General features: G+C 44.1%; 2 protein-coding genes and 1 long non-coding RNA gene across 4 annotated transcripts; 1 reads left to right on the top strand and 2 right to left on the bottom strand.

The window, feature by feature from the left end:
• Window positions 1–831: 831 nt before the first annotated feature.
• Window positions 832–9,611, top strand: LOC121845512 (zinc finger protein 219-like). Its single transcript, XM_042317039.1, has 5 exons — window positions 832–1,369; window positions 5,471–5,607; window positions 6,021–6,236; window positions 7,890–7,962; window positions 8,068–9,611. The coding sequence occupies exons 1-5, from the start codon at window positions 1,072–1,074 to the stop codon at window positions 9,255–9,257; spliced, it is 1,914 nt and encodes a 637-aa protein (XP_042172973.1). The 5' UTR covers window positions 832–1,071; the 3' UTR covers window positions 9,258–9,611.
• Window positions 9,612–15,821: 6,210 nt separating this feature from the next.
• Window positions 15,822–21,351, bottom strand: LOC121845515 (zinc finger protein 37-like). Of its 2 annotated transcripts, none has more exons than XM_042317057.1 (4): window positions 21,269–21,351; window positions 18,454–18,557; window positions 18,286–18,349; window positions 15,822–18,104 (listed from the first exon to the last, which is right to left on the bottom strand). In XM_042317057.1, the coding sequence occupies exons 2-4, from the start codon at window positions 18,457–18,459 to the stop codon at window positions 17,014–17,016; spliced, it is 1,161 nt and encodes a 386-aa protein (XP_042172991.1). In that variant the 5' UTR covers window positions 18,460–18,557; window positions 21,269–21,351; the 3' UTR covers window positions 15,822–17,013. The 2 variants fall into 2 exon arrangements, with proteins under 2 accessions (XP_042172991.1, XP_042172990.1); XM_042317056.1 differs by lacking the exon at window positions 21,269–21,351 and adding an exon at window positions 18,742–19,151.
• A 692-nt stretch (window positions 21,352–22,043) lies between these two features.
• On the bottom strand, window positions 22,044–24,496 carry LOC121845517. Its single transcript, XR_006082616.1, has 2 exons — window positions 24,435–24,496; window positions 22,044–22,519 (listed from the first exon to the last, which is right to left on the bottom strand). It is a non-coding gene; the product is annotated as an uncharacterized LOC121845517 (long non-coding RNA).

Below are 24,496 nucleotides of genomic sequence, written 5' to 3'. Positions count from 1 at the left end.
AACAGAGTTACAGAGCGAGGGGAAACTGTAGGGTTGAGGTTCAAGGTGCGAGTTGTCCATTGAAATCTGGCAACTTGGACCTCAACCCTACAGTTCTCCCTCGCTCTGCGTTTTTGAGTGTCAAGAGAGGACACTTTTCATCCCAAAGGATTACTCTCCAACAGGTTCCCCAAAGACATGGAAAACATTAACCATTAGTGGGAAAAAAAACTAAAACTGACCCAACATCAGCATCTAGGGACAACTTAACACTGCTCCACCTGTGACATAATGAAAGGCAGGGGCAGGAGTTTTTCCTCACCACGTGACCAGACCAGGGAACACCTCCTGGCCCTAGATTTAAGGGGAATGGCTCGGCTTCACACTAGTGGGGTTTTCATATGAAAACTAGGTCTATGTGTTTTCAACCGTTTGAATGGTTTCCACATTGAACACTACCCTCTCTGTATAGTGGTAGTGTTTTCAGTTCAACTGTCTTGATGCTTGATCCAGAGTGGACTGATAATGTATAAGTTATGACAAGTAAATATTTTAAATATCCTTATGAATGTGTATAGGTGAACAGTAATTTAAAAATGATTTCCATTTGCCTGTCAACAATATACTTTAGAGATTTACTATCAGATTCATAGGCTGTAAAGATGTTGATGGAATTCATATATATGAATAGTAGGCTAGTCTGTCATACTGTTTCAAGTCAATTAACTGTTTGTCGTTTATTTCTATTAGAAATACCAGAAATAGTTAAATGCTGTATTTTAGAAAAATCATGAAATATTGTTTACACCAGAAAACATGTTTATTATGGAGCTCCAACATTGTTGTTATTGTGGAGCACTCCTTTACAGTAGGTGGCGGTGTCCAATTTTCAAATCCAGCATATGATTACATTACTGTGATGAGGAACAGGAAAAATAATCTCACCAGCGAGCTACAAACAAAGCTAGCTAACTATCCATGTTTAGTTTCTGATATTATTGTATTTGTTTGAATAGCTTGCTAGATACTCATAATATAGAAAACACAAAGACGGTTTTCATATTGAAAAGGGGCCAAAAGCGTCGGGGGACAATGTCGGGTTCCGTGGTCGAGTTCCAGGCGCAGATAGCCTCAATCATGGAGGTGCTAGCCAACGCGGCTGTAGCCGAAATCTGCAAAGTTGTTGACGATGGCTATGCTGTTGTACACCTGAAGATGTCCCAAAGCCACAAGGAGAACGAATTTCTACGGAGGAAAATGAAATTGATGGAACTTCAGATCACCAGATTTCGAGCGGAGAGAACAAAGTCTTCCGAGGGGTCCGTCCACAATCGCTTCCATGGAATACGCCTCCTAAACAGACACAACCATCGTGAGACGGCAACGACAGGTTGGTGATGATGATGAATTTGACACTGTGCACGTATTTTAAATTAAATTACAGATTACCGACCATTTCGAATCCCACCGTACCTTCTCCGCTATGCAATCTGGTTTCCGAGCCACGCTCAAGGTCCTAAACGACATCATAACCGCAATCGATAAGAAACATTACTGTGCAGCCGTATTCATTGACCTGGCCAAAGCTTTCGACTCAGTCAATCACCACATTCTTATTGGCAGACAACAGCCTTGGTTTCTCAAATGATTGCCTCGCCTGGTTCACCAACTACTTCTCTGAGAGTTCAGTGTGTCAAATCGGAGGGCCTTGTCCGGGTCCTCTGACAGTCTCTATGGGGGCGCAGGGTTCAATTCTCGGGCTGACTCTCTTCTCTATATACATCAATGATGTCGCTCTTTCTGCTGGTGATTCTCTGATCCACCTCTACACAGACGACACCATTCTGTATACTTCTGGCCCCTCCTTGGATACTGTATTAACTAACCTCCAGACGAGCTTCAATGCCATACAACTCTCCTTCCGTGACCTCCAACTGCTCTTAAATGCAAGTAAAACTAAATGCATGCTCTTCAACCGTTCGCTGCCCGCCCGTCCAGCATCACTACTCTGGACGGTTCTGACTTAGAATACGTGGACAACGACAAATACCTGGGTGTCTGGTAAGACTGTAAAGTGTCCTTCCAGACTCACATTAAGCATCTCAATCCAAAAAATAAATCTAGAATCGGCTTCCTATTTCGCAACAAAGCATCCTTCTCTCATGCTGCCAAACATACCCTCGTAAAACTGACCATCCTACCGATCCTCGACTTCAGCTACATCATTTACAAAATAGCCTCCAACAATCTACTCAAAAAATTGGATGCAGTCTATCACAGTGCCATCCGTTTTGTCACCAAAGCCCCATATACTACCCACCTCTGTGACTTGTACACTCTCGTTGGCTGGCCCTCGCTTCATACTTGTCAGCTAACCCACTGGCTCCAGGTCATCTACAAGACCCTGCTAGGTAAAGTCCCCCCTTATCTCAGCTCACTGGTCACCATAGCAGCACCTACCTGTAGCACGCGCTCCAGCAGGTATGTCTCACTGGTCACCCCCAAAGCCAATTCTTATTTTGACCGCCTTCCAGTTCTCTGCTGCCAATAACTGGAACGAACTGCAAAAATCACTGAAGCTTTAAGCACCAGCTGTCAGAGCAACTCACAGATCACTAAACCTGTGCATAGCCCATCTGTAAATAGCCCATCCACTAACCTCATCCCCATGCTGTATTTATTTATTTATCTTGCTCCTTTGCACCCCAGTATCTCTACTTGCACATTCATCTTCTGCACATTCTACCATTCCAGTGTTTAATTGCTATATTGTAATTACTTCGCCACCATGGTCTATTTATATTGCCTTACCTCCCTTGTCCTACCTCATTTGCACACACTTTATACATACTTTTTCTACTGTATTATTGACTGTATGTTTGTTAATTCCATGTGTAACTCTGTTGTTGTATGTGTCAAATTGCTTTGCTTTATCTTTACCAGGTCTCAGTTGCAAATGAGAACTTGTTCTCAACTAGCCTACCTGGTTAAATAAAGGTGAAATAAAAATAAATAAATTAAACATGAATCTTCAATTTGACCCCATCCATCAATTGTGTTTAACAAAGTTCAGCCATGATTTATGTACTGTCAATACAGTTCGGCTTATGTGTATTATTGAGATCCACCTCAAGAGGCTGAGCCTGTTCACTCACTACCATCTAGAAGGTGGAGACTTTACAGGTGCATCACAGCAGGGAACGAGAGACTGAAAAACTGCTTTTATCTCCAGGCCATCAGACTGTCCCCACTAGACTGCCTCCGCCCAGTACCCTGCCCTGAACTTAGTCACTTAAAAAAATTAATTTTTTTATTTTATTTAGGCAAGTCAGTTAAGAACAAATTCTTATTTTCAATGACGGCCTAGGAACAGTGGGTTAACTGCCTGTTCAGGGGCAGAACGACAGATTTGTACCTTGTCAGCTCGGGGATTTGAACTTGCAACCGTTCGGTTACTAGTCCAACACTCTAACCACTAGGCTACGCTGCCACCCCTAGTCACTGTTACTAGCCCAGCTACCACCCAATACTCTACCCTGCACCTTAGTGACTGCTGCCCTAGTCATTGAACACTGGTCACTTTAATAATGTTTACATACTGTATTCTAGTCAAGGCTCATCCTATATAACTACTGCTGTACACACCTTTTCTATTCATATACTGTCCATGCTGTCTATATATACCATCATATACATATATTTATTCCGGGCTCTGACCTTGGTCGTTCTGATATTTCTTAATTCCTTTTTATTTTTTGGATGTGTCTGTATTGTTAGGTATTACTGCCCTGATGGAGCTAGAAACACAAGCATTTTCACTGTGTTACAGTAGGTATTACTGCCCTGATGGAGCTAGAAACATAAGCATGTCACTGTGTTACAGTAGGTATTACTGCCCTGATGGAGCTAGAAACACAAGCATTTTACTGTGTTACAGTAGGTATTACTGCCCTGATGGAGCTAGAAACACAAGCATTTCACTGTGTTACAGTAGGTATTACTGCCCTGATGGAGCTAGAAACACAAGCATTTCACTGTGTTACAGTAGGTATTACTGCCCTGATGGAGCTAGAAACACAAGCATTTCACTGTGTTACAGTAGGTATTACTGCCCTGATGGAGCTAGAAACACAAGCATTTCACTGTGTTACAGTAGGTATTACTGCCCTGATGGAGCTAGAAACACAAGCATTTCACTGTGTTACAGTAGGTATTACTGCCCTGATGGAGCTAGAAACACAAGCATTTCACTGTGTTACAGTAGGTATTACTAATGGAGCTAGAAACACAAGCATTTCACTGTGTTACAGTAGGTATTACTGCCCTGATGGAGCTAGAAACACAAGCATTTCACTGTGTTACAGTAGGTATTACTGCCCTGATGGAGCTAGAAACACAAGCATTTCACTGTGTTACAGTAGGTATTACTGCCCTGATGGAGCTAGAAACATAAGCATTTCACTGTGTTGGAGCTAGAAACATAAGCATTTCACTGTAGGTATTACTGCCCTGATGGAGCTAGAAACACAAGCATTTCACTGTGTTACAGTAGGTATTACTGCCCTGATGGAGCTAGAAACATAAGCATTTCACTGTGTTACAGTAGGTATTACTGCCCTGATGGAGCTAGAAACACAAGCATTTCACTGTGTTACAGTAGGTATTACTGCCCTGATGGAGCTAGAAACATAAGCATTTCACTGTGTTACAGTAGGTATTACTGCCCTGATGGAGCTAGAAACATAAGCATTTCACTGTGTTACAGTAGGTATTACTGCCCTGATGGAGCTAGAAACACAAGCATTTCACTGTGTTACAGTAGGTATTACTGCCCTGATGGAGCTAGAAACACAAGCATTTCACTGTGTTACAGTAGGTATTACTGCCCTGATGGAGCTAGAAACATAAGCATTTCACTGTACTGATGGAGCTTATTTCACTGTGTTACAGTAGGTATTACTGCCCTGATGGAGCTAGAAACACAAGCATTTCACTGTGTTACAGTAGGTATTACTGCCCTGATGGAGCTAGAAACATTTCACTGAGCTAGAAACACAAGCATTTCACTGTGTTACAGTAGGTATTACTGCCCTGATGGAGCTAGAAACACAAGCATTTCACTGTGTTACAGTAGGTATTACTGCCCTGATGGAGCTAGAAACATAAGCATTTCACTGTGTTACAGTAGGTATTACTGCCCTGATGGAGCTAGAAACATAAGCATTTCACTGTGTTACAGTAGGTATTACTACCCTGATGGAGCTAGAAACATAAGCATTTCACTACACCTGCGATAACATCTGTAAAATATGTGTACGTGACCAATAAAATAAGATTTGAGGATGTATCATGCTTTCTTTGTACTGTCAACACAGCTAGGATTCTTTTAGCTCTACAGACACATAACATACATCATGAACATATGTTTGCTTGGTACTTTGTAAAACAACATTGATGGATGGGGTCAAATTAACCTCCTCTTTATTTCCAGGACCTACTTGGCAAAGCAGAGCCAGACTTTCCAACAGGAGTTTTGGGAACAGCAGCATTCAAAGAGACAGACAGCCCATAGACGTGGACCAAGACGATGTCTCTCCATCAAAGCATATGGATGCTACAGGTGATGAGGTAAGTTCCAATTTTAATAGACGATTTTAGACTGTCACAGACTTATGTCTGTTTTAGTCTCGGACACCAGACACTTCCTTCCGCCTGGGGATGAGGTTGTGTCTGTATAGATGTGTATGTCAGCACATTATAACCAGAGATGTAGTAGTTAAAAATATGGTTGGTAAACAATGATCAGTGAGTAAAGTAACAGTCCCTATACTTTAAATGCATTTTTGTGCCAAAGGTTTGTAAAGGCATGTGTAACATACAGACGGTGGAGTTTACCCTCCACTACACCACTGATTATAACACAATAACAACAAGACAACTACTATGAAGTTCACTAAATCCCATGTCACGCCCATATCTCCATTCAGTAGATAGTGTATGCTCTGTCTCACTCACTCATTTCTCCCACTTAACCCCATCAGCAGTCAGCAGAGACAGAGGAAGGGGAACCAGACCTGCTGATCATCAAGGTGGAGGGAGAAGCAGATGACCATCACTCTAGGATCAGCCACCCAGCCAGAACAGTGGAGGGCAGCAGAGAACTAACCACCCAACCGGCTGCAGCCACCACAGAGGACTCCGCCTTCCAGTCCAGTGGCCCCAGAGGCAACAACAACTTCAACAACACTGCTATGGAGGTCAGTGGATCTGATGCCATCCTCCTCCAATCAGAAACAGGGAATGTGAACCAGGGACCCCAGCAGTACACAGGATTTGAACCCAAAGCAGAGAGACAGAGTCTGGACACAAAGTGTGACATGAACGGGGACCTCAATCTCCTAAGAGATTCTTTAAACCATGTATGGAGAGAGGTAGTAGTGACTGATGATGGCGCCTCTGCTGCTCACACTAAAGTAATGGACCTAGGGAGTGGCTCAGTGGGCCCAGAAACACAGACCAGCTCGGCCACAGATATGAGCAGTGTATCTAGTGGCCAGCAGGTGGATAGAGGTTTCGAGTGGGGTCAGGTGAGTACAGCTACTACACCACAGGACAATGGGACTGGAAATAAGCAGGGAGTGGGAGTGTTTAACAGAAACGCACCAATGATTTGCCATGATTTGATGAAAGACAACACACCGCTATTGGTTTCACCCAGCTTCCGGACCTCAGAGATAAATACAGGCACCCATCTTGACACAGGAAATGCAGGTGAGGCCAACAAAGCTAGTTGGTGCTCATTGGCAAGCCTCCATAGACACTCTGAAATACCAGGAAGAGGAGTTCAACAACCAGCTCATACCTCACTTCCTGTCAGCCATTTTAGACCAAGCACCACAACTTCCTGTCATTTGAGTAATCTTGCCACAGATGTTAGACCTGGCACCGTAGAACGACAGTACGGTTTCCCGAGCTGCCATAAGAAGTTTGTCCACGAGAGTGAGTTGCAGCAGCACGCTGTCATCCACACCAGAAAGCGGGGGTTCGCCTGCAACTTCTGTGAGAAGAGCTTTGAGGGCGCCAGCCATCTCCAAATGCACCTAAACGTCCACACTGGCGAGAAGCCCTTCAGTTGTGCACATTGCGGACGCAGGTTCTCCCACACCAGCAATCTGAAAAGACATCAGAAGCTTCATCATTGATAACTAACATGGAACAAGAGATTCCTATTGAAAAAAAGCTGTTATAGAAATATCATGAGTTCAAACATCATTGGTTCTAACATAGTCGTATGTCTGCAGGATGTTTGCCCTGGTCTCATACGTCTACAATACAACGTGGTTCATATTTACATTATCTACAAAGACTGTTACGTTTTCTTGGCTTCTTTAAGGCCAACAGCATCACTCACATTGACTGTTAAGGTTGATCATGGTTGTGTTCTTCTAATAATACTGTGTGCGTCACACTAAAGTTATAGCAGATACTGAAATTCTACTGTGAGACTGAAAAACTGTCTGTTCTTCTGTAACAATTTCATCAATGGCTGTTGCTGTTTATTCATTAAATCCTATAATTCCCTCAATAAATAATATTTTTCAAAGAATTTCATGGTGCTTCTTTTGACTCTAAATATATATTCTCACATTGACCCTAAATATATTGTAAGGAAAGGACATTTTTCTTTCAAAATTACAAGTGAATTATTGAGGTCCAGTTTTAGTTTCATATGTTTTGAGAAGCTTTAGATGTTCTGTGTCCATGAGTTGAGTCAGTAAATTAACAACTCAATTCAAGCCATTAGATCAATATTATAGCCTAGTAATATCTGAGTTATAATAGACCTGCATTTGTTTGAGAGCTTTGTAGAGCTCATGTCTGTCTACTTAATTCCTCCCTCCTCTTTTCAGGACAAATCTACTGTGGAAGGGGAGAGAGACCTCCAGCCATGGAAGAAAGAAGATGGTCTGAGGGAGATGCTAGGTAATGATTTATGGATTGCTGTAATGAAAAATGACATACTGATTGACAACCTCATTGTTTTATTTGACTGCATATATGACCATCATGCTTTTGTTGTCTCTTCAGGTACTGATAGTGGCCACCGAATGACAGACCCAAACACACCGACCTCTCTAGACACGGACCAAACAGAGCTCACTGAGCAGCTCAGAACCAAACACAGCATAGTGACTGTCAACAGATCAGACACTGTTTTCAAGTCAGACCCGGAGCCTGAGAGCCTGAGCCAGGTGTTTCAACTCACAGGTCCAAGACCTGTTGCTAAACAGCAGTGCAGCCTGAACCCCGAGAGAACAACCGATCTGCCTGTAAACTCCCATAAGCGAAGAGGCAGTGATACAGCGAATGATCGGCCGTCTTGTTCTAGTTATGTTGCCGAGACAGTCTCAGGAAGCCCCTCGCCTCTAACAAAGCTGAACCCTATTCCCCCACTTTCTCAGATGGTGAGGAGTGAACACGAGTATTCCCAGGTCGATTCAGAAGTCATGTCGGAGGTCATAGTTATCGACCCCCTTCCTGTTGACGATGGGGATGGCACGCCCTCATCGTGGAGACAAGGTGACATCATGGAACACGGGCATCATCAAGGAGGACATAGTGAAGCAGATGCCATGCTTCTTGGAGGACATTCGAGTAACACTTATCATCTTCATCATCATCCTCACCCAGGTGTCCAGCCATCAGCGAGACAGAACTCATCTGACAATCACTTCTACACCATCGGCATGGACAGCGCTTTCCACAACCGCCTCGGCACCTTTCAGAACCCCGCAACCACCGCCACTCCATACGCCACGGGAACAGAGGAGCTGCAGTACCCCACCTGGGTGGATTTCCCTGGGAGCGCCCCCGACACCCACCTGGGCAACGTGACTGGGACTCATCAGGACAGAGGATCTAGGGAGGAGGGGGCGAGGTCCTACAGGTGCACCTTCTGTGAGAGGGAGTACCCTCACCTGTGCCAGCTCAAGATGCACCAGAGGGTTCACACGGGGGAGAAACCGTACGAGTGCGCCCTGTGTGGGAAGCAGTTCAGCCAGCTGTGCAGCCTGAAGCGGCACCAGAGAGTACACACAGGGGAGAAACCTTTCAGATGCGCTCAATGCGGGAAACAGTTCTCTCATTCCAGCAATTTAAAAGTGCATCAGAGCGTCCATACGGGTGAGAAACTGTTCCACTGCACCCAGTGTGGGAAGAACTTCTCCTTTCTGAGCAATCTGATAAGACACCAGACAGTTCACACACGGAAATTATAGGTTGTGTTGTGAAATTATAGGTTGTGTTGTGATTTGGGATTGTGTTTTCTGAATTGATTGTAAATTGTATGTGTATGATTGCTCTGGCTATAAGGTTGTTTATTTCTCCCCTGACTATTATTCTGGAGCCTTTTGTAAAAATGTTATAAAAAGAAGTGACACTAAATGTTTGACTGCAGATTATTATATTGGTTCATGTTGGTTATTTTTGTCTAAATTCCTACAGTATTTGTGACGCAAAGTGTTGAATATAATCAGGCAAAACTAAGATTTTGTCACAATCTTGTCACAATCAACATGCTTGTGTTAAAGTTCAAAAGAAATAAAGCAACTCATGGGAAATTTGAAAAAGGTATTGTCTTTGAGAATGAGAGTAATACATTTAGCTTTATCTCAGCGATCTCAGTGTTTACGGTAAACTGTCTCCGGAAGTAGATGCCACATAAGGGTTTTACTCTGGAAAGTTTGTTTGCTAGCTAAATAATAACAAAGATGTCCAACTTTGTCGTTTTTCATGCGCGTGTAGATTCCGTTATGGAAACTTTACCGGCAACAGTCGTACGAGCAGTCTGTCAAATAATGGAAGAATTCCTATGAATTTGGTTCTACCGTTTGAACCATTTTGGCAATAAACTATTATGACCCCATTCCTGAAATATGGACATATCTTCGGTTCCCCTCAAAGACGATCACATGCTGTGTTAGAAGGGAGTGACACAAAAAAGTGTCTCCCATAAGTAAACATTGCCCCGTCACAGCCCTTCTAAGCACAGCCTTGCCACTCCCTATTTAATCTTGCTCTTATGACTGACTGGGTTAGAACCAGGTCTCCTGCATATCACAAGACTGTGTTAGCCCACTTAACTAAAGCCCATAGGGATTAGTACAGGAAGCTAACACAAGTCTTCAAGTCTCCAGCAAGGTTACTCATCAAAAGAGAGTGGTTCATCGAACCACCTCGGTTAAATTTCACCCCCCTTTGACCTCCTACTCAGAGATCACGGCACCAATATAACTGATTGGGTTTCAAATCAGGCCTCCTGCACAAGACCACTTTCTGTGGCAAACAGAAACAGAATGATCTGTGCAACCCATTTAATGAGAATGCAACAGACGTGGTTCGGTGATCCATGCATGTGATGAGCAACCTGGCTGAAGATGTGTTAAGTTTAACCCAGGGCTCCGCTTTTGTGACAAGTCACTTATCACAAAAGCGTGGTCATCAAACGACCTGTTAGACTTCACCCTCATTTGACCTCCTCCTTGAAGACTCATCCAAGTCACAGGACCAATGCCTAGGCTTTAGCTCACAGGCTAACACAGTCTTAACCCATTGTCACGTTGACCTTTTAATGACTACCCTTGCCGGAGAATTGAAACGGACGTCTAACAATAACTAACACGTCGAACACAAACATACACGTGAAACTAACAACACTTGCGCAATTAAAGGCCTTTTTTAATAGCACGGTGGTTGGAATGCTTCAGGAGGGCGGTCACGTGGGTTCGAGTCCTGAGGTTGAGTCTCCCTATGAGCTGAATCGGGGGAAGCTGTACTCGCTAAACAAGCAGCGTGACATCCTTTACAACGGTGCCACGGGACTCTACAGTTGTGATGGTTCAACCACTGGGGGCGCTGTGGAGCCAGTTAAGGTGGTGAAAGTAGCAGATGAGGATCTGTGAAACTTATTCAGCAGACCGAAGTGTCGTCCTTGCGCAATAGGACTTTTTCAATAGCGCATAAGCTGTAACCCTTCAGGAGGGCAGTCTAGTGTGTTAGCGAGGCAGAGGTCCTGAGTTCTAGTCTCGGTATGAGCTGAATCACAGGCACACGGCACCCACTCCAATTTGCCTACCGCTCCAACAGATCTGTGGAAGATGCCATTTCCATCGCTTTTCACACAGCCCTAACACATCTGGACAAGAGGAACACCTATGTGAGAATGCTGTTTATTGACAACAGTTTAGCATTAAACACTATTGTTCTCTCTAAGCTTGGCACTAAGCTCAGAGCCCTTGGTCTGGACGCCACCCTCTGAAACTGGATCCTGGACTTCCTGACGGGCAGACCACAAGGTGTGAGGATTGGCAACAACACCTCCTCACTGACACTTAACACAGGGGCCCCCCAGGGGTGTGTCCTCAGCCCTCTGCTGTACTCCCTGTTCAGCCACGACACTAACGCAGTCATCAAGTTTGCTGACGACACCACAGTTGTAGACCTGATAACTAACAACGACGAGTCAGCCTATAGGAAGGAGGTAAGTGAACTGGCATTGTTGTGTTATCACAACAACCTCTCCTTCAACGTCAGCAAAAAAAGTTGACTGTTGACTTCAGGAAGCAGAGGAGGAAACATACCCCAATCCACATCAATGGGATTGCAGAAGAGAGAGTCAACAGTTTTAAGTTCTTCTGCGTCCACATCACTGAGAACTTGTCATGGACCAACACCACCACCACTATTGTCAAGGCGGCTGAAGAAATTCGTCATGCCACTACAAATACTACCGCTGCACAATCGAAAGCATCCTGACCAGTTGCATCACTGCCTGGTACGGGAATGTCTCCGTCCATGACCGCAAGGCCCTCCAGCGAGTGGTGAAGAAGGCCCAGTACAACACTGGGACCGAGCTTCCACCCATCAAAGACATCTACTGGAAACTGTGCCCGAGGAAGGCCTGCAGCATCATCAAGGACCACACACCCCAGTCACAAGCTGTTCACTTCCTTACCGTTGGGCAGACGGTATCGGAGCACGAGGTCTGATACCAACAAGCTCAAGAGATAGTTTCTGTCCACAAGCCATCAGACTGCTGAACACTTGAACTGGACCGACCACCTGCTCTGATTCTCCACACGTTAGTACACATGTACACACACAGATAAACACACCCACACTGCATGTACAACACATTACATTATGAACACCTACTCTTTCCATGACATAGACTGACCAGGTGAATCCAGATGAAAGCTATGATCCCTTATTAATGTCACTTATTAAATCCACTTCAATCAGGAGACAGGTTAAAGAATGATTTTTTAGCCTTGAGACAATTGAGACATGGATTGGGTATGTGTGCCATTCAGAGGGTGAATGGGCAAGACACAATATTTAAGTGCCTTTGAACGGGGTATGGTAGTAGGTGCCAGGCACACCGGTTTGTGTCAAGACCTGGAATGATGCTGGGATTTTCATGCTCAACAGTTTCCTGTGTAACCACTCCCTCTTCCAATTAGGGCTAATTGAAAAGCTGTTCAAAAGAGGACATTGTATTCCTTTTCTTTGTACTCCCTGACGAAGGCCATGCAGCCGAAACGCGTCAGATTTTAAAAACTTTGTTTCTATTGAACATGCCATACTAATAAAGGCATTTTAATCAAATATATGAAGAGTGCCTTGGTCCTCCTTTCTTTTTGAGTTTCCTGTGTGTATCAAGAATAGTCCACCACCCAAAGGACATTCAGCCAACTTGACACAACTGTGGGAAGCATTGGAGGCAAAAATGGACCACCATCCCTATTGAAGAGTCCATGCCCCGACCAATTGAGGCTGTTCTAATGACAAGTGGGGTGCGCAACTCAATATTAGCCAGTCGTTCTTAATGTTTTGTACACTCGGTGTAAACACAATACATTTTGCCCCAACTGTATTAGTCTATTATATGAATGTTAATCTGTATGGAGAATCAAAAACAACCAGTGAGTGGTTTCAAATCTGATATTATGAAAGTGTAGGAAGGTGATGTTCTAGGTGAGATAAATCTACAGGTACTGTTAATACCTCCAGAAGATGAGGTTTCCCTAGACCACAGTACCTCTGGGGATTCTGGGATTAAAGAAGAGGTGAGTGAGTAGCTTGGTTTCTAGAGCAGAGCTATTCAACCGGGGGGCCACACCACCTAGGGGTATTAACAAATATATATTTAAAATGTTTTTATAAATATCGCTAGCAACAAAATATATACTTACAGTAGAAAAGAGAATGTCTAATGATGTCAACTTTATTTATACCTAATATTGAGCAAATTACACTCACTGGAGCTAATTACACTCACTGGAGTATCTGACACAGGCGTTAAGAAAGCACCAGTCAATTAAGAATAGGGAGGAGGGGGCGTTAAGAATAGTCCCCCAGTCAATAGTCCCCCAGTCAACAGTCCCCAGCCAATAGTCCCCCATCAATAGTCCCCCAGTCAATAGCCCCCCAGTCAGTCATCTCCCAGTCAATAGTCCCCCAGTCCCCCAGAATAGCCCCCAGTCAGTCATCTCCCAGTCAATAGTCCCCCAGTCAGTCATCTCCCAGTCAATAGTCCACCAGTCAATAGCCCCCCAGTCAGTCATCTCCCCCAGTCAATAGTCCACCAGTCAATAGCCCCCAGTCAATAGCCCCCAGTCAGTCATCTCCCCAGTCAATAGTCCCCCAGTCAGTCATCTCCCCCAGTCAATAGTCCCCCAGTCAGTCATCTCCCAGTCAATAGTCCACCAGTCAATAGCCCCCAGTCAATAGCCCCCAGTCAGTCATCTCCCAGTCAATAGTCCCCCAGTCAGTCATCTCCCAGTCAATAGTCCCCAGTCAATAGCCCCCAGTCAGTCATCCCCAGTCAATAGTCCCCCCCCCAGTCAGTCATCTCCCAGTCAATAGTCCACCAGTCAATAGTCCCCCCAGTCAGTCATCTCCCAGTCAATAGTCCCCCAATTCCCAGTCAATAGTCCACCAGTCAATAGTCCCCCCCAGTCAGTCATCTCCCAGTCAATAGTCCACAATAGTCAGTCAATAGTCCACCAGTCAATAGTCCAGTCAATAGTCCAGTCAATAGTCCACCAGTCAATAGTCCATCCAGTCAATAGTCCAGTCAATAGCCCCCAGTCCATCTCCCAGTCAATAGTCCCCCCAGTCAGTCATCTCCCAGTCAATAGTCCACCAGTCAATAGTCCCCAGTCAATAGCCCCCCAGTCAGTCAGTCATCCCCAGTCAATAGTCCCCAGTCAGTCAATAGCCCCCAGTCAATAGTCATCTCCCCCAGTCAATAGTCCCCAGTCAATAGTCCCCAGTCAGTCATCTCCCAGTCAATAGCCCCCAGTCAATAGTCCAGTCAGTCCCCCAGTCAATAGTCCCCAGTCAATAGTCCCCAGTCAAGTCCCCAGTCAATCTCCCAGTCCCCCCCCCAGTCAGTCATCTCCCAGTCAATAGCCCACCAGTCAATAGCCCCCCAGTCAGTCATCTCCCAGTCAATAGTCCACCAGTCAATAGCCCCCAGTCAGTCATCTCCCAGTCAATAGTCCACCAGTCAATAGCCCCCAGTCAGTCATCTCCCAGTCAATAGCCCCCAGTCAATAGTCCACCAGTCAATAGTCCACCAGTCAATAGTCCCCAGTCAATAGTCCCCAGTCAATAGTCCAGTCAATAGTCCCCAGTCAATAGTCAGTCTCCCCAGTCAGTCATCCAGTCCCAGTCAATAGTCCACCAGTCAATAGCCCCCAGTCAGTCAGTCAGTCATCTCCCAGTCAATAGTCCCCAGTCCCCCCAGTCAATAGTCATCTCCAATAGTCAGTCAATAGTCCCCAGTCAATAGTCCCCAGTCAATAGCCCCCCAGTCAGTCATCTCCCAGTCAATAGCCCCCAATAGTCCAGTCAATAGCTCCCCAGTCAGTCATCTCCCAGTCAATAGTCCAGTCCAGTCAATAGTCCAATAGTCCCAGTCAATAGCCCCCAGTCAGTCATCTCATCCAGTCAATAGCCCCCAGTCATCAGTCAATAGATCTCCCAGTCAATAGCCCCCAGTCAATAGCCCCCAGTCAGTCATCTCCCAGTCAATAGTCCCCAGTCAATCAATAGTCCACCAGTCAGTCATCTCCCAGTCCCCAGTCAATAGTCCACCAGTCAATAGTCCCAGTCAATAGTCCCCCCAGTCAATAGTCAGTCATCTCCCAGTCAATAGTCCACCAGTCAATAGCCCCAATAGCCCCCAGTCAGTCATCTCCCAGTCAATAGCCCCCAGTCAATAGCCCCCAGTCAGTCATCTCCCAGTCAATAGTCCCCAGTCAATAGTCCCCAGTCAATAGCCCCCCCCCAGTCAGTCATCTCCCAGTCAATAGTCCCCAGTCAATAGTCCCCCCCAGTCAGTCATCTCCCAGTCAATAGTCCACCAGTCAATAGTCCCCAATCAATAGCCCCCAGTCAGTCATCAATCCCAGTCAATAGCCCCCAGTCAGTGATCTCCCAGTCAATTGCCCCCAGCCATCTCAGTCATAGTCCCCAGTCACCAGTCAATAGCCCCCAGTCAGTCATCTCCCAGTCAATAGTCCACCAGTCAATAGCCCCCCAGTCAGTCATCTCCCAGTCAATAGTCCACCAGTCAACACCCCCCCAGTCAATAGGCCACCAGTGAGGCAAGTGCTGCTGGTAAGCTTTCTTGACTTCATTTTTGCCAACACACGGCTAACCTTTGTTTAACCAGCTAAACAGCAGCTCTTAGTGAAAATGTGTTTGGAGTTACCGTTCTAGCTTATAGGCTATGTTAGAGTTCCTCTTCCAATTATAATGTGGCAAGGTCAAAATTCTTTTAAAATTATATTTATTTTAAAATGTTGATAACTTCTCCCTGCCATTCTCCTGATGATAAGACATGTGAAAAATGTTTTGCTAACATATGATGAGGATCCCTGGTTGGTCGGTTTGCCTGGGCGGGGATCCCTGGTTGGCCGGTTTGCCTGGGCGGGGATCCCTGGGCAAGGAAAGATTGAAGACTCCAGGTCTACAGTGATGATGCACATCCTAACCTGTCTAGCCTGCTCAAAACAGTCAGAATGGAAAGGAATAAACCAGAGAGAACTCTGATTGAATGGGTTCAAATTCAATTCATTCCAATTCTGGGACTCTAAAAGCAGCATATGGTTTCCGAGGCTGAATATGATGAAGAAGGTAAAGGGGTATGAAGATAGTTCTATAAACCCAACCACTGACAGCATACCATTCCAGTCAGCACTCTCTCTACTTGCACCAGCTAGGTCACCATGTCCATTTACAGTGCCAGGACTGTGTTGGTGTCCGTGAAACTGTCGCTTTGCTCTTCTGCCATGTCGATGTCCAGAAAAGAGGTCACCGTTGCGCTCTTCCCTGAACCTTCCTCCTCTTCCCTGAACCTTCCTCCTCTTCCCTGAACCTTCCTCCTCTTCCCTGAACCTTCCTCCTCTTTCCTGCGTTCAGGTAAGAGAAGAGCCGAGCAATGCGTTCTCGACCACCAACAGGCTTTGCTCACGCAGACACCTGTCCAGAGCTTCCTGAATTATTAAATGCTGTTCTTTGGTTCACCACTGCACCAATACAAATTCATGAGGATGTTTAAAATCTTCACCTGTAATAACTTATACATTATCAATCCACTCTGGACCAAGCATCAAGCCAGCTGACCTGAAAACACTACCACTACACACCGAGGGTAGTGTTCAATGTGGAAAACATCCAAACTGTTAAAAACACATGGACCCAGTGTTCATATGAAAACCCCAGTAGTGTGGAGCCATTCCCCTTACAACTAGGCCCAGGAGCTTTTCCTTGGTCTTGTCACGTGGTGAGGAAAAACTCCTGGCACTGCATATCATTACGCCGGGTGGAGAAGTGTGAAGTTGCCCCTAGATGCTGATGTTGGGTAAGTTTAGCATTTTTTTTCCATAAGTGGTAAAGGTTAGGATTGGGAGAGAGGAAGCTGATCCTAGATCTGTATCTAGTCGGAACTTCACCCTGGAACACTCAGGGCAGCACAACGTCCTGTGGCCTTCCACCAGTGTGGACGAGGAGGTGCTTCTTCATGTGGCCAGACTGGGTGAAGCACTTCCCACAGTAGATGCAATGAAATGGTTTCTCTCCCGTGTGGACTCTCTCATGCATCTTCAGCTGGTGGCTGTGGGAGAAGCGCTTGGTGCAGTGGCTGCAGCCGTATGGTTTCTCCCCTGTATGGACCCGCATGTGCCTCCGCAGGTGCGCCGGCTGGGGGAAGGGCTTTCCGCAGAGGCTGCACCGGAGCTGACTCTTGGGCGAGTGAGACGTCAGCTGTTGTGGCTGCTTTTCTATGCCTTTCGATGAAGAAGTGGTGCTTATGTTGAAATTCAGGAAGGGGGCTGGCTTCCCTCTTTGGGGAACCTGGAGGAGAGTAACACTTGGGGATGAAAAGCTGTTTGGGGAGGACAGTCTGTTGAAATCTGACATCTTGGACATTGATCCTACAGTTGTCCCTTGCTCTGTGTTTTCAGTGTCATGGGGAGACTTTGTCTGTCCAGACTCCATTCTCCCTCTTCCTCTGTTGTCCACAAGCTGCCTGCTTTCTGAACAAACCTCTCCAGATGTCACCTCTTGGCCAGTTATGCTCCATTCTGAACTCATATCTGCCTCCACTTTAATGGGAACTGAGTCCACCATCACCACATCAGGCAGCCAGTCCAGAGAGCCTGAAGCAGACATGCTGAGCCCTGAGTTACCTGGCGCCCCTCTCCTCTCTGGATGTCCAGACAGCCTCTTGGAGTCTGGCCCTAAATTATGAGGAGCATTCACAGTTGGGTTGTCAGTCTCTTGGTTCTCTGTCCATTGGGACAGGCTGTATTCTATGGGTTGATGGTCAGTTTCCCAGGTCACACCCTCAGCAACCTGATGGTCCTGTCTTGTTCTGTTGTATTGTGACGCTGGATGCTGGAACATCTGGTTTTCAGGTTCTATATTGAGTGAGGTGTCTGGAGCTCTGTGTCTGTTGCCCTGCTGGTCCAGATGGTCTGTGGGTTCAGTAGAGGATGAAGAACCTGGTTCTGGCACAATCTTCTCACTGTTCTCACTGACCAGTTGGACAATATCTGAAATGGGTCAATGTAAAGCACAGCATCAGCTTCCTGTAGTGGAGACTGATTCTTCTTTGCCTTATTTAATAGTTATGGGTTATGACTAAGAAGGTAATACAATACTGCAATACACACTTAAGTCTTTACTTAACATAAAGTATAAACTGCATAGATTTGATAAGTTGCACAAAAATACCTTCCGTTCTACTGGTGTCAAGGTTCTCCATTTTGATAAGAGGTGCCTCTCGCATATCTGCCATCTGTTTTGTATTCATCAGAAACATTTTATTAGAAACATATCCCCAAAACCATTTGAAATATGAGAAAACAAATCATATATTTGACCATGTCTATGACAACTGACCTGCATGCTCCCATCCTGGTCTGTTGCTGTGCGTCCTGAGTCTCTCCAGTTGGTGACATCCTGCGTTAAGTTGCCCCTTTCACTGTCGGCAAAACAATTCTCCACTGCACCAGAAAACACAAACCCTTATAAACGTTACATATTCTACATGATCCATTATTTTGAAAGTGTTGAAATATGTTTGTTTTTTAACTACAATATCCAATATATTCTACATGACCATTATTTTTAAAGTGTTGAAATATGGTTTTAAAAAACTACAATATCTAAGTCTGTCTGATGACTTTCCTACTAAGCTCCCTCTTGCTCGGGCAACACGATTGGTGTCGCGCCAGTGAACTGTGCGTCGCAGGGCTCCGAATTTCTCTGTGCCCTGTTGAGAACTCTGGTATTTTGTCAAAAGCAGCTTCCTCCGCAGGTTATCGATTTCTTTCTGACTATGGGAAATTTCCAAACGTAAGGCAGCATGTCCGTCATCTACAAGTTTGCAGATTTCGGCAACGGCTGCATTCGCCAAAACCTCAATGATGGAGGCTAGCTGAGCATGAAAGACGACGGTATCGGTCATGTTCTTGGCACTATGTCTAATTTAAACACTTATGTTATAGTAATTTGCATTGCAGTGTTCAATCAACGTCCTCAAAGTTCACACGGTATGCTTCAAACGTAAATATATTTTTATCTGTGGAACTAGACACAATAAGGATTTTCCACAACAGTGGAATTTGCTGTTCGCCTTCAAAATAAATGTCCGCCATTGGAAGTAATTCAAATGGATACAAATATTGTAATTATGACATATTTGGACTAGATAATGCTTAAGATGAAATAGCTAGTTAATTTGATATAAAAAAAAATTAAAAAGTGACTCTTTAAATCGCACTGTGGATGTATTATACTTTAGAATTGCATTAGGGGCATACTCATACGTTTGGACACCTACCCATTCAAGGGTTTTTCTTTATTTTGACTCTTTTCTACATGGTAGAATAATAGTTTAGACAATAAATATATGAAATAACACATGGAATCATGTAATAACCCAAAAAGTGTTAAATCTAAACATGTTTTATATTTGAGATTCTTTCAAGTAGCCACCCTTTGCCTTGACAGCTTTGCACACTCTTGGCATTCTCTCAACCAGCTTCATAAGACATTTCCAACAGTCTTGAAGGAGTTCCCACATATGCTGAGCACTTGTTGGATGCTTTTCCTTCACTCTGCGGTCCAACTCATCCCCAACCATCTCAATTGGGTTGAGGATGGGTGATTGTGGAGGCCAGGTCATCTGATGCAGCACTTCATCACTCTCCTTGGTCAAATACCCCTTACATAGCCTGGAGGTGTGTCCTGTTTGTCCTGTTAAAAAAATGATAGTCCCACTAAACACAAACTAGATGGGATGGCGTACCACTGCAGAATGCTGTGGTAGCCATGCTGGTTAAGTGTGCCTTGAATTCTAAATAAAATCACTGACTGTCACCAGACCCACGGTGGGAACCACACATGTGGAGATCATCCGTTCACCAACACAATCTCCCATTTGGATTCCTTAGAGCAAAGGACATATTTCCACCGGTCTAATGTCCATTGCTCGTGTTTCTTGGCCCAAGCAAGTCTCTTCTTCTTATTGGTGTCCTTTAGTAGTGGTTTCTTTGCAGCAATTCGACCATGAAGGCCTGATTCATGCAGTCCCCTCTGAACAGTTGATGTTGAGATGTGTCTGTTACTTGAACTCTGTGAAGCATTTATTTGGGCTGCAATCTGAGGTGCAGTTAACTCTAATGAACTTATCCTCTGCAGCAGAGGTAAATCTGGGTCTTCCTTTCCTGTGGCGGTCCTCATGAGAGCCAGTTTCATCATAGCGTTTGATGGTTTTACGACCACACTTGAAGAAACTTTAAAAATTCTTGAAATTTTCCGTATTGACTGACCTTCATGTCTTAAAGTAATGATGGACTATCATTTCTCTTTGCTTATTTGAGCTGTTCTTGCCATAATATGGACTTGGTCTTTACCAAATAGGGCTCTCTTCTGTATACCACCCATACCTTGTCACAACACCACTGATTGGATCAAATGCATTAAGAAGGAAAGAAATTCCACAAATGGACTTTTAACAAGGCAAACCTGTTAGTTGAAAGGCATTCCAGGTGACTACCTTGTGAAGCTGTCAAGGCAAAGGATGGTTACTTTGAAGAATCTAAAATATATTTCTGATTTGTTTAACACTTTTTTGGTTCATACATGACTCCATATGTGTTATTTCATAGTATGTCTTCACTATTATTCTACAACTCAGAGAAGAGTAAAAAAGAAAGAACCCTTGACTGAGTAGGTGTGTCCAAACTTGACAGGTACTGTTCATATTGCAATGGGGTATTAGCCTACTTAGAGCTTCATGTGGCTCATTTCAGTCCCACAATATGCGCTACAACACTAATATATGTGTAAACTCGTCAGAATTGTAATCTGCTGGTGTCACTGAGTAGGCTGATAACCCATTTCATGGACCCAAGATGAATAGGTAAGGCTGTACAGTGCATATAAGTATGCCCCCAATGCAATTCTAGTCTAATACATCCACAATGGGATTAACTGTTTTTTGTTCTTATCAAAATAACAATGATCTTTTGTTGAATTTATATAACATTCCAACCTATTATTAAATGTTTATTTTATTGTGCACTGAATTAGTTTCATACACCTGTTTTATTATAATGTATACAGGGCTCTCTTATAAAAGAGATGTGACTCTCAATAATAACTTGTTTAGCATTATCTCGTCAAAATAATGGGTGCATTCGTAAATTACCTCCATTGTGTCAAAGTGCGCTTTGAGACGTTTTCAAATTCAGTGTTGTCAGATCGTTCGTTTGTAAATTCAGTGTTTCTTTCTGGCCGAGGAGTAGGGTTGATCCGAGGTTTCTGACCTCACAACTGCAGTCAAGCACAGAAGCAAACTGGCTAAAGTTGGCTAGTTTGCTAGCTACTTCCAGACACAAATGAGAAACCACCTCACTCTAACAATTTCACTAACCCGAGCAGAGCTAGTTGGGCTGTTTTCATGTTATCTAGAGCATTAGTGACTAACAGTGCTGCTAGCAACAATTGAATAACGTTTTTTGTCAACCTTTACTGACACCCGTCATATTCAACTAGTGTTGCGTGTTAGTAAACTCAGTTATTTTGTGCTCTGGCATACTCGAACGAGAGTGCTCTGAAATCAGAGTAGATAGCCAGAGTGCATTTACATACGCACCCAAGGAATCCACTTGTATCCGTTTGAAGTCAGTCAAATGGGAGCTTTTATTTTGAAGACAACCCATAAATTCCACTATTGTGGCTAGCTTCTCGCAGGTTCTCTTTTTTGTTTATTTTTGTTCCGGAAACAAAAAATGTCTTCTACTTAGTGGATCGTTTTTCAAAATAAAGGTGAGATTTCAAAATAAAGATTGGTTACACGCAACTTATGTTAGTTCCAACATTGCTACCTGCTGCTGTATCATATTGTAGCGACTGAAAGGAATCAAATGTTACAAAAATCTGCCTTTTGACTTTCAATGAAGTTAATTAAAACAAACACCTTGTCCTCCAAATATGATTATTTTACTATTTGGTTCAAGTAGAAAAATACAGAATCAGCATACAACCTGAATTTAAAGGGAATAAATACATTCCTTCAATTTAAAGTAAATCAATTGAATAGTAGGCTAAGGGTTAGTAGTCTCAAAACTAACCGAAGCACCACACTGAGAATGCATTCTAACGCTGACCAATGTAACAGTAGAAATATTTAAATATCTGGATATAGAATGGCTAAATAGCCAATGGGATTTATTATTGTCCTGAGTAATAGCTAAACATTGCATTTTGTTTTTACAATAAATTACAACATTGTAAATAAAAATGTGTAATAACAACAACATTGGTAATATGGGTGTAGGTAGCGCAGCAAGCATGTGGTGAGCATATAATGGTTCATGTCGTCATTCACAGTAACCTGTAACCACAATGTACTGGCTTCTCCTCCTTTCAGTAACGACTGGGGTTCAGAATCTGACTTCTGGAAAAGAACCACAGAACAGAACAGATTGTCAGACACAAACCAGAATGGAAGACATGGAATATGAATGCACAAGTAAAGAATCTTAGGTCTATGGGACACAGACACTGAGGTGTCTGCGTGCAGTTTTGACATACAATGATATTTGTACGATTTTTGGGGAAACATATGGTTCATGAAATTCTGAATAAATGGAAAACAATTGCCTGAATCCCATAGGCTTTTTTTTAAGACTGAAAGTATTCAGACCCCTTGACTTTTCCCACTTTCTTAGGTTACAGCCTTATTCAAATATTGATTATTCATTCCCCCCCCCCCTCAATCTACACACAATACCCCATAATGACAAAACCAAAACAGGTTTTTAGATATGTTTCGAATTTATAAAAATGTAAACTGAAATAAGTATTCAGACCCTTTACTCAGCACTTGATTGAAGCACCTTCACCAGCGATTACATCCTCGAGTCTTCTTGGGTATCACGTTAGAAGCTTGGCACACCTGTATTTGGGGAGTTTCTCCCATTCTTCTCGGCAAATCCTCTCAAGCGCTGTCAGGTTGGATGAGGAGCGTGGCTACTCAGCTGATTTCAGGCCTCTTCAGAGATGTTCGATCGGGTTCAAGAACGGGCTCTGACTGGGCCACTCAAGGACATTGAGATTTATCCTGAAGCCACTCCTGCGTTGTCTTGGCTGTGTGCTTACGGTCATTGTCCGGTTGGAAGGTGAACCTTCACCCTCAGTCTGAGGTCCTGAGGACTCTGGAGACGGTTTTCATCAAGGACCGCTCTGTACTTTCCTCCCTCCATTCATCTTTGCCTCGATCCTGACTAGTTTCCCAGTCTCTGCCGCTGAAAAACATCCTCACAGCATGATGCTGCCACCAGAATGCTTCACTGTAATGATGGTGCCAGGTTTCCTCAAATGTGACACTTGGCATTCAGGCCAAAGAGTTCCATCTTGGTTTAATCAGACCAGAGAATCTTGTTTCTCTCATGGTCTGAGAGACTTTAGGTGCCTTTTGGCAAACTCCAAGCGCGCTGTCATGCGCCTTTTACTGAGGAGTAGCTTCGATCTGGCCACTCTACCATAAAGGCCTGACTGGTGGAGTGCTGCAGAGATTGTTGTCCTTCTGAGAGGTTCTCCCATCTCCACAGAGGAACTGTAGAGCTCTGTCAGAGTTCTTGGTCACCTCCCTGGCCAAAGCCCTTCTCCCCCGATTGTTCAGTTTTTTAAATGTATTTTATTTATTTATTTCACCTTTATATAACCAGGTAGGCAAGTTGAGAACAAGTTCTCATTTACAATTGCGACCTGGAAATGTGGTTTGGCCGGTCGCCTGCTCTAGGAAGAGTCTTGGTGGTTCCAAACTTCTTCCATTTAAGAATGATCGAGGCCACTGTGTTCTTGGGGACCTTCAATGCTGCAGAAATGTTTTGGTACCCTTCCCCAGATCTGTGCCTCGACACAATCCTGTCTCTGATCTCTACGGACAATTCCTTCAACCTCATGGCTTGGTTTTTGCTCTGACATGCACTGTCAACTGTGGGGCCTATAAATAGACAGGTGTGTGCCTTTCCAAATCATGTCCAATCAATTGAATTTACCACAGGTGAACTCCAATCAAGTAGTAGAAACGTCAAGGATGATCAATGGAAACAAGATGGACCTGAGCTCAATTTCGAGTCTCATAGCAAAGGGTCTGAATACTTGTTATTTATTTTGATTAAATTAGCAAACATTTGTAAAAACCTGTTTTTCTGCTTTGTTATTATGAGGTATTGTGTGTAGATTGCTGAGGACATTTTTATATTGAATCCATTTTAGAATAAGGTTGTAACCTAACAAAATGTAGAAAAAGTCTATAGGGGTCTGAATACCTTCCGAAGGCACTGTATGTCATCGTGGTTACAAACCTTCCCTGTGGAGTATGTCTCCATTTTTTTTGTTTGTTGTCAAGATGGTGTGTAAGGTTCTG

Source organism: Oncorhynchus tshawytscha, unplaced genomic scaffold (assembly GCF_018296145.1).
Source record: "Oncorhynchus tshawytscha isolate Ot180627B unplaced genomic scaffold, Otsh_v2.0 Un_contig_210_pilon_pilon, whole genome shotgun sequence".
Classification (NCBI taxonomy): domain Eukaryota; kingdom Metazoa; phylum Chordata; class Actinopteri; order Salmoniformes; family Salmonidae; genus Oncorhynchus; species Oncorhynchus tshawytscha.
The sequence above is the reverse complement of the archived record's forward strand: the minus strand, read 5'-3'. Positions and strand labels throughout refer to the sequence as shown.

Bases quoted from the DNA above. Each gene is read 5' to 3' on its own strand.
- LOC121845512 (XM_042317039.1), top strand. From the start codon at position 1,072: ATGTCGGGTTCCGTGGTCGAGTTCCAGGCGCAGATAGCCTCAATCATG. The intron at 1,370-5,470 runs GTTGGTGATGAT...CTTTATTTCCAG, and splicing joins TCGTGAGACGGCAACGACAG to GACCTACTTGGCAAAGCAGA. The intron at 6,237-7,889 runs GTCAGTGGATCT...TCCTCTTTTCAG, and splicing joins TCAACAACACTGCTATGGAG to GACAAATCTACTGTGGAAGG.
- LOC121845515 (XM_042317056.1), bottom strand. From the start codon at position 19,021: ATGACCGATACCGTCGTCTTTCATGCTCAGCTAGCCTCCATCATTGAG. The intron at 18,558-18,741 runs GAAAGTCATCAG...TTTCTGGTGCAG, and splicing joins AGCAAGAGGGAGCTTAGTAG to TGGAGAATTGTTTTGCCGAC. The intron at 18,105-18,285 runs GTATTTTTGTGC...GACCCATTTCAG, and splicing joins TGACACCAGTAGAACGGAAG to ATATTGTCCAACTGGTCAGT.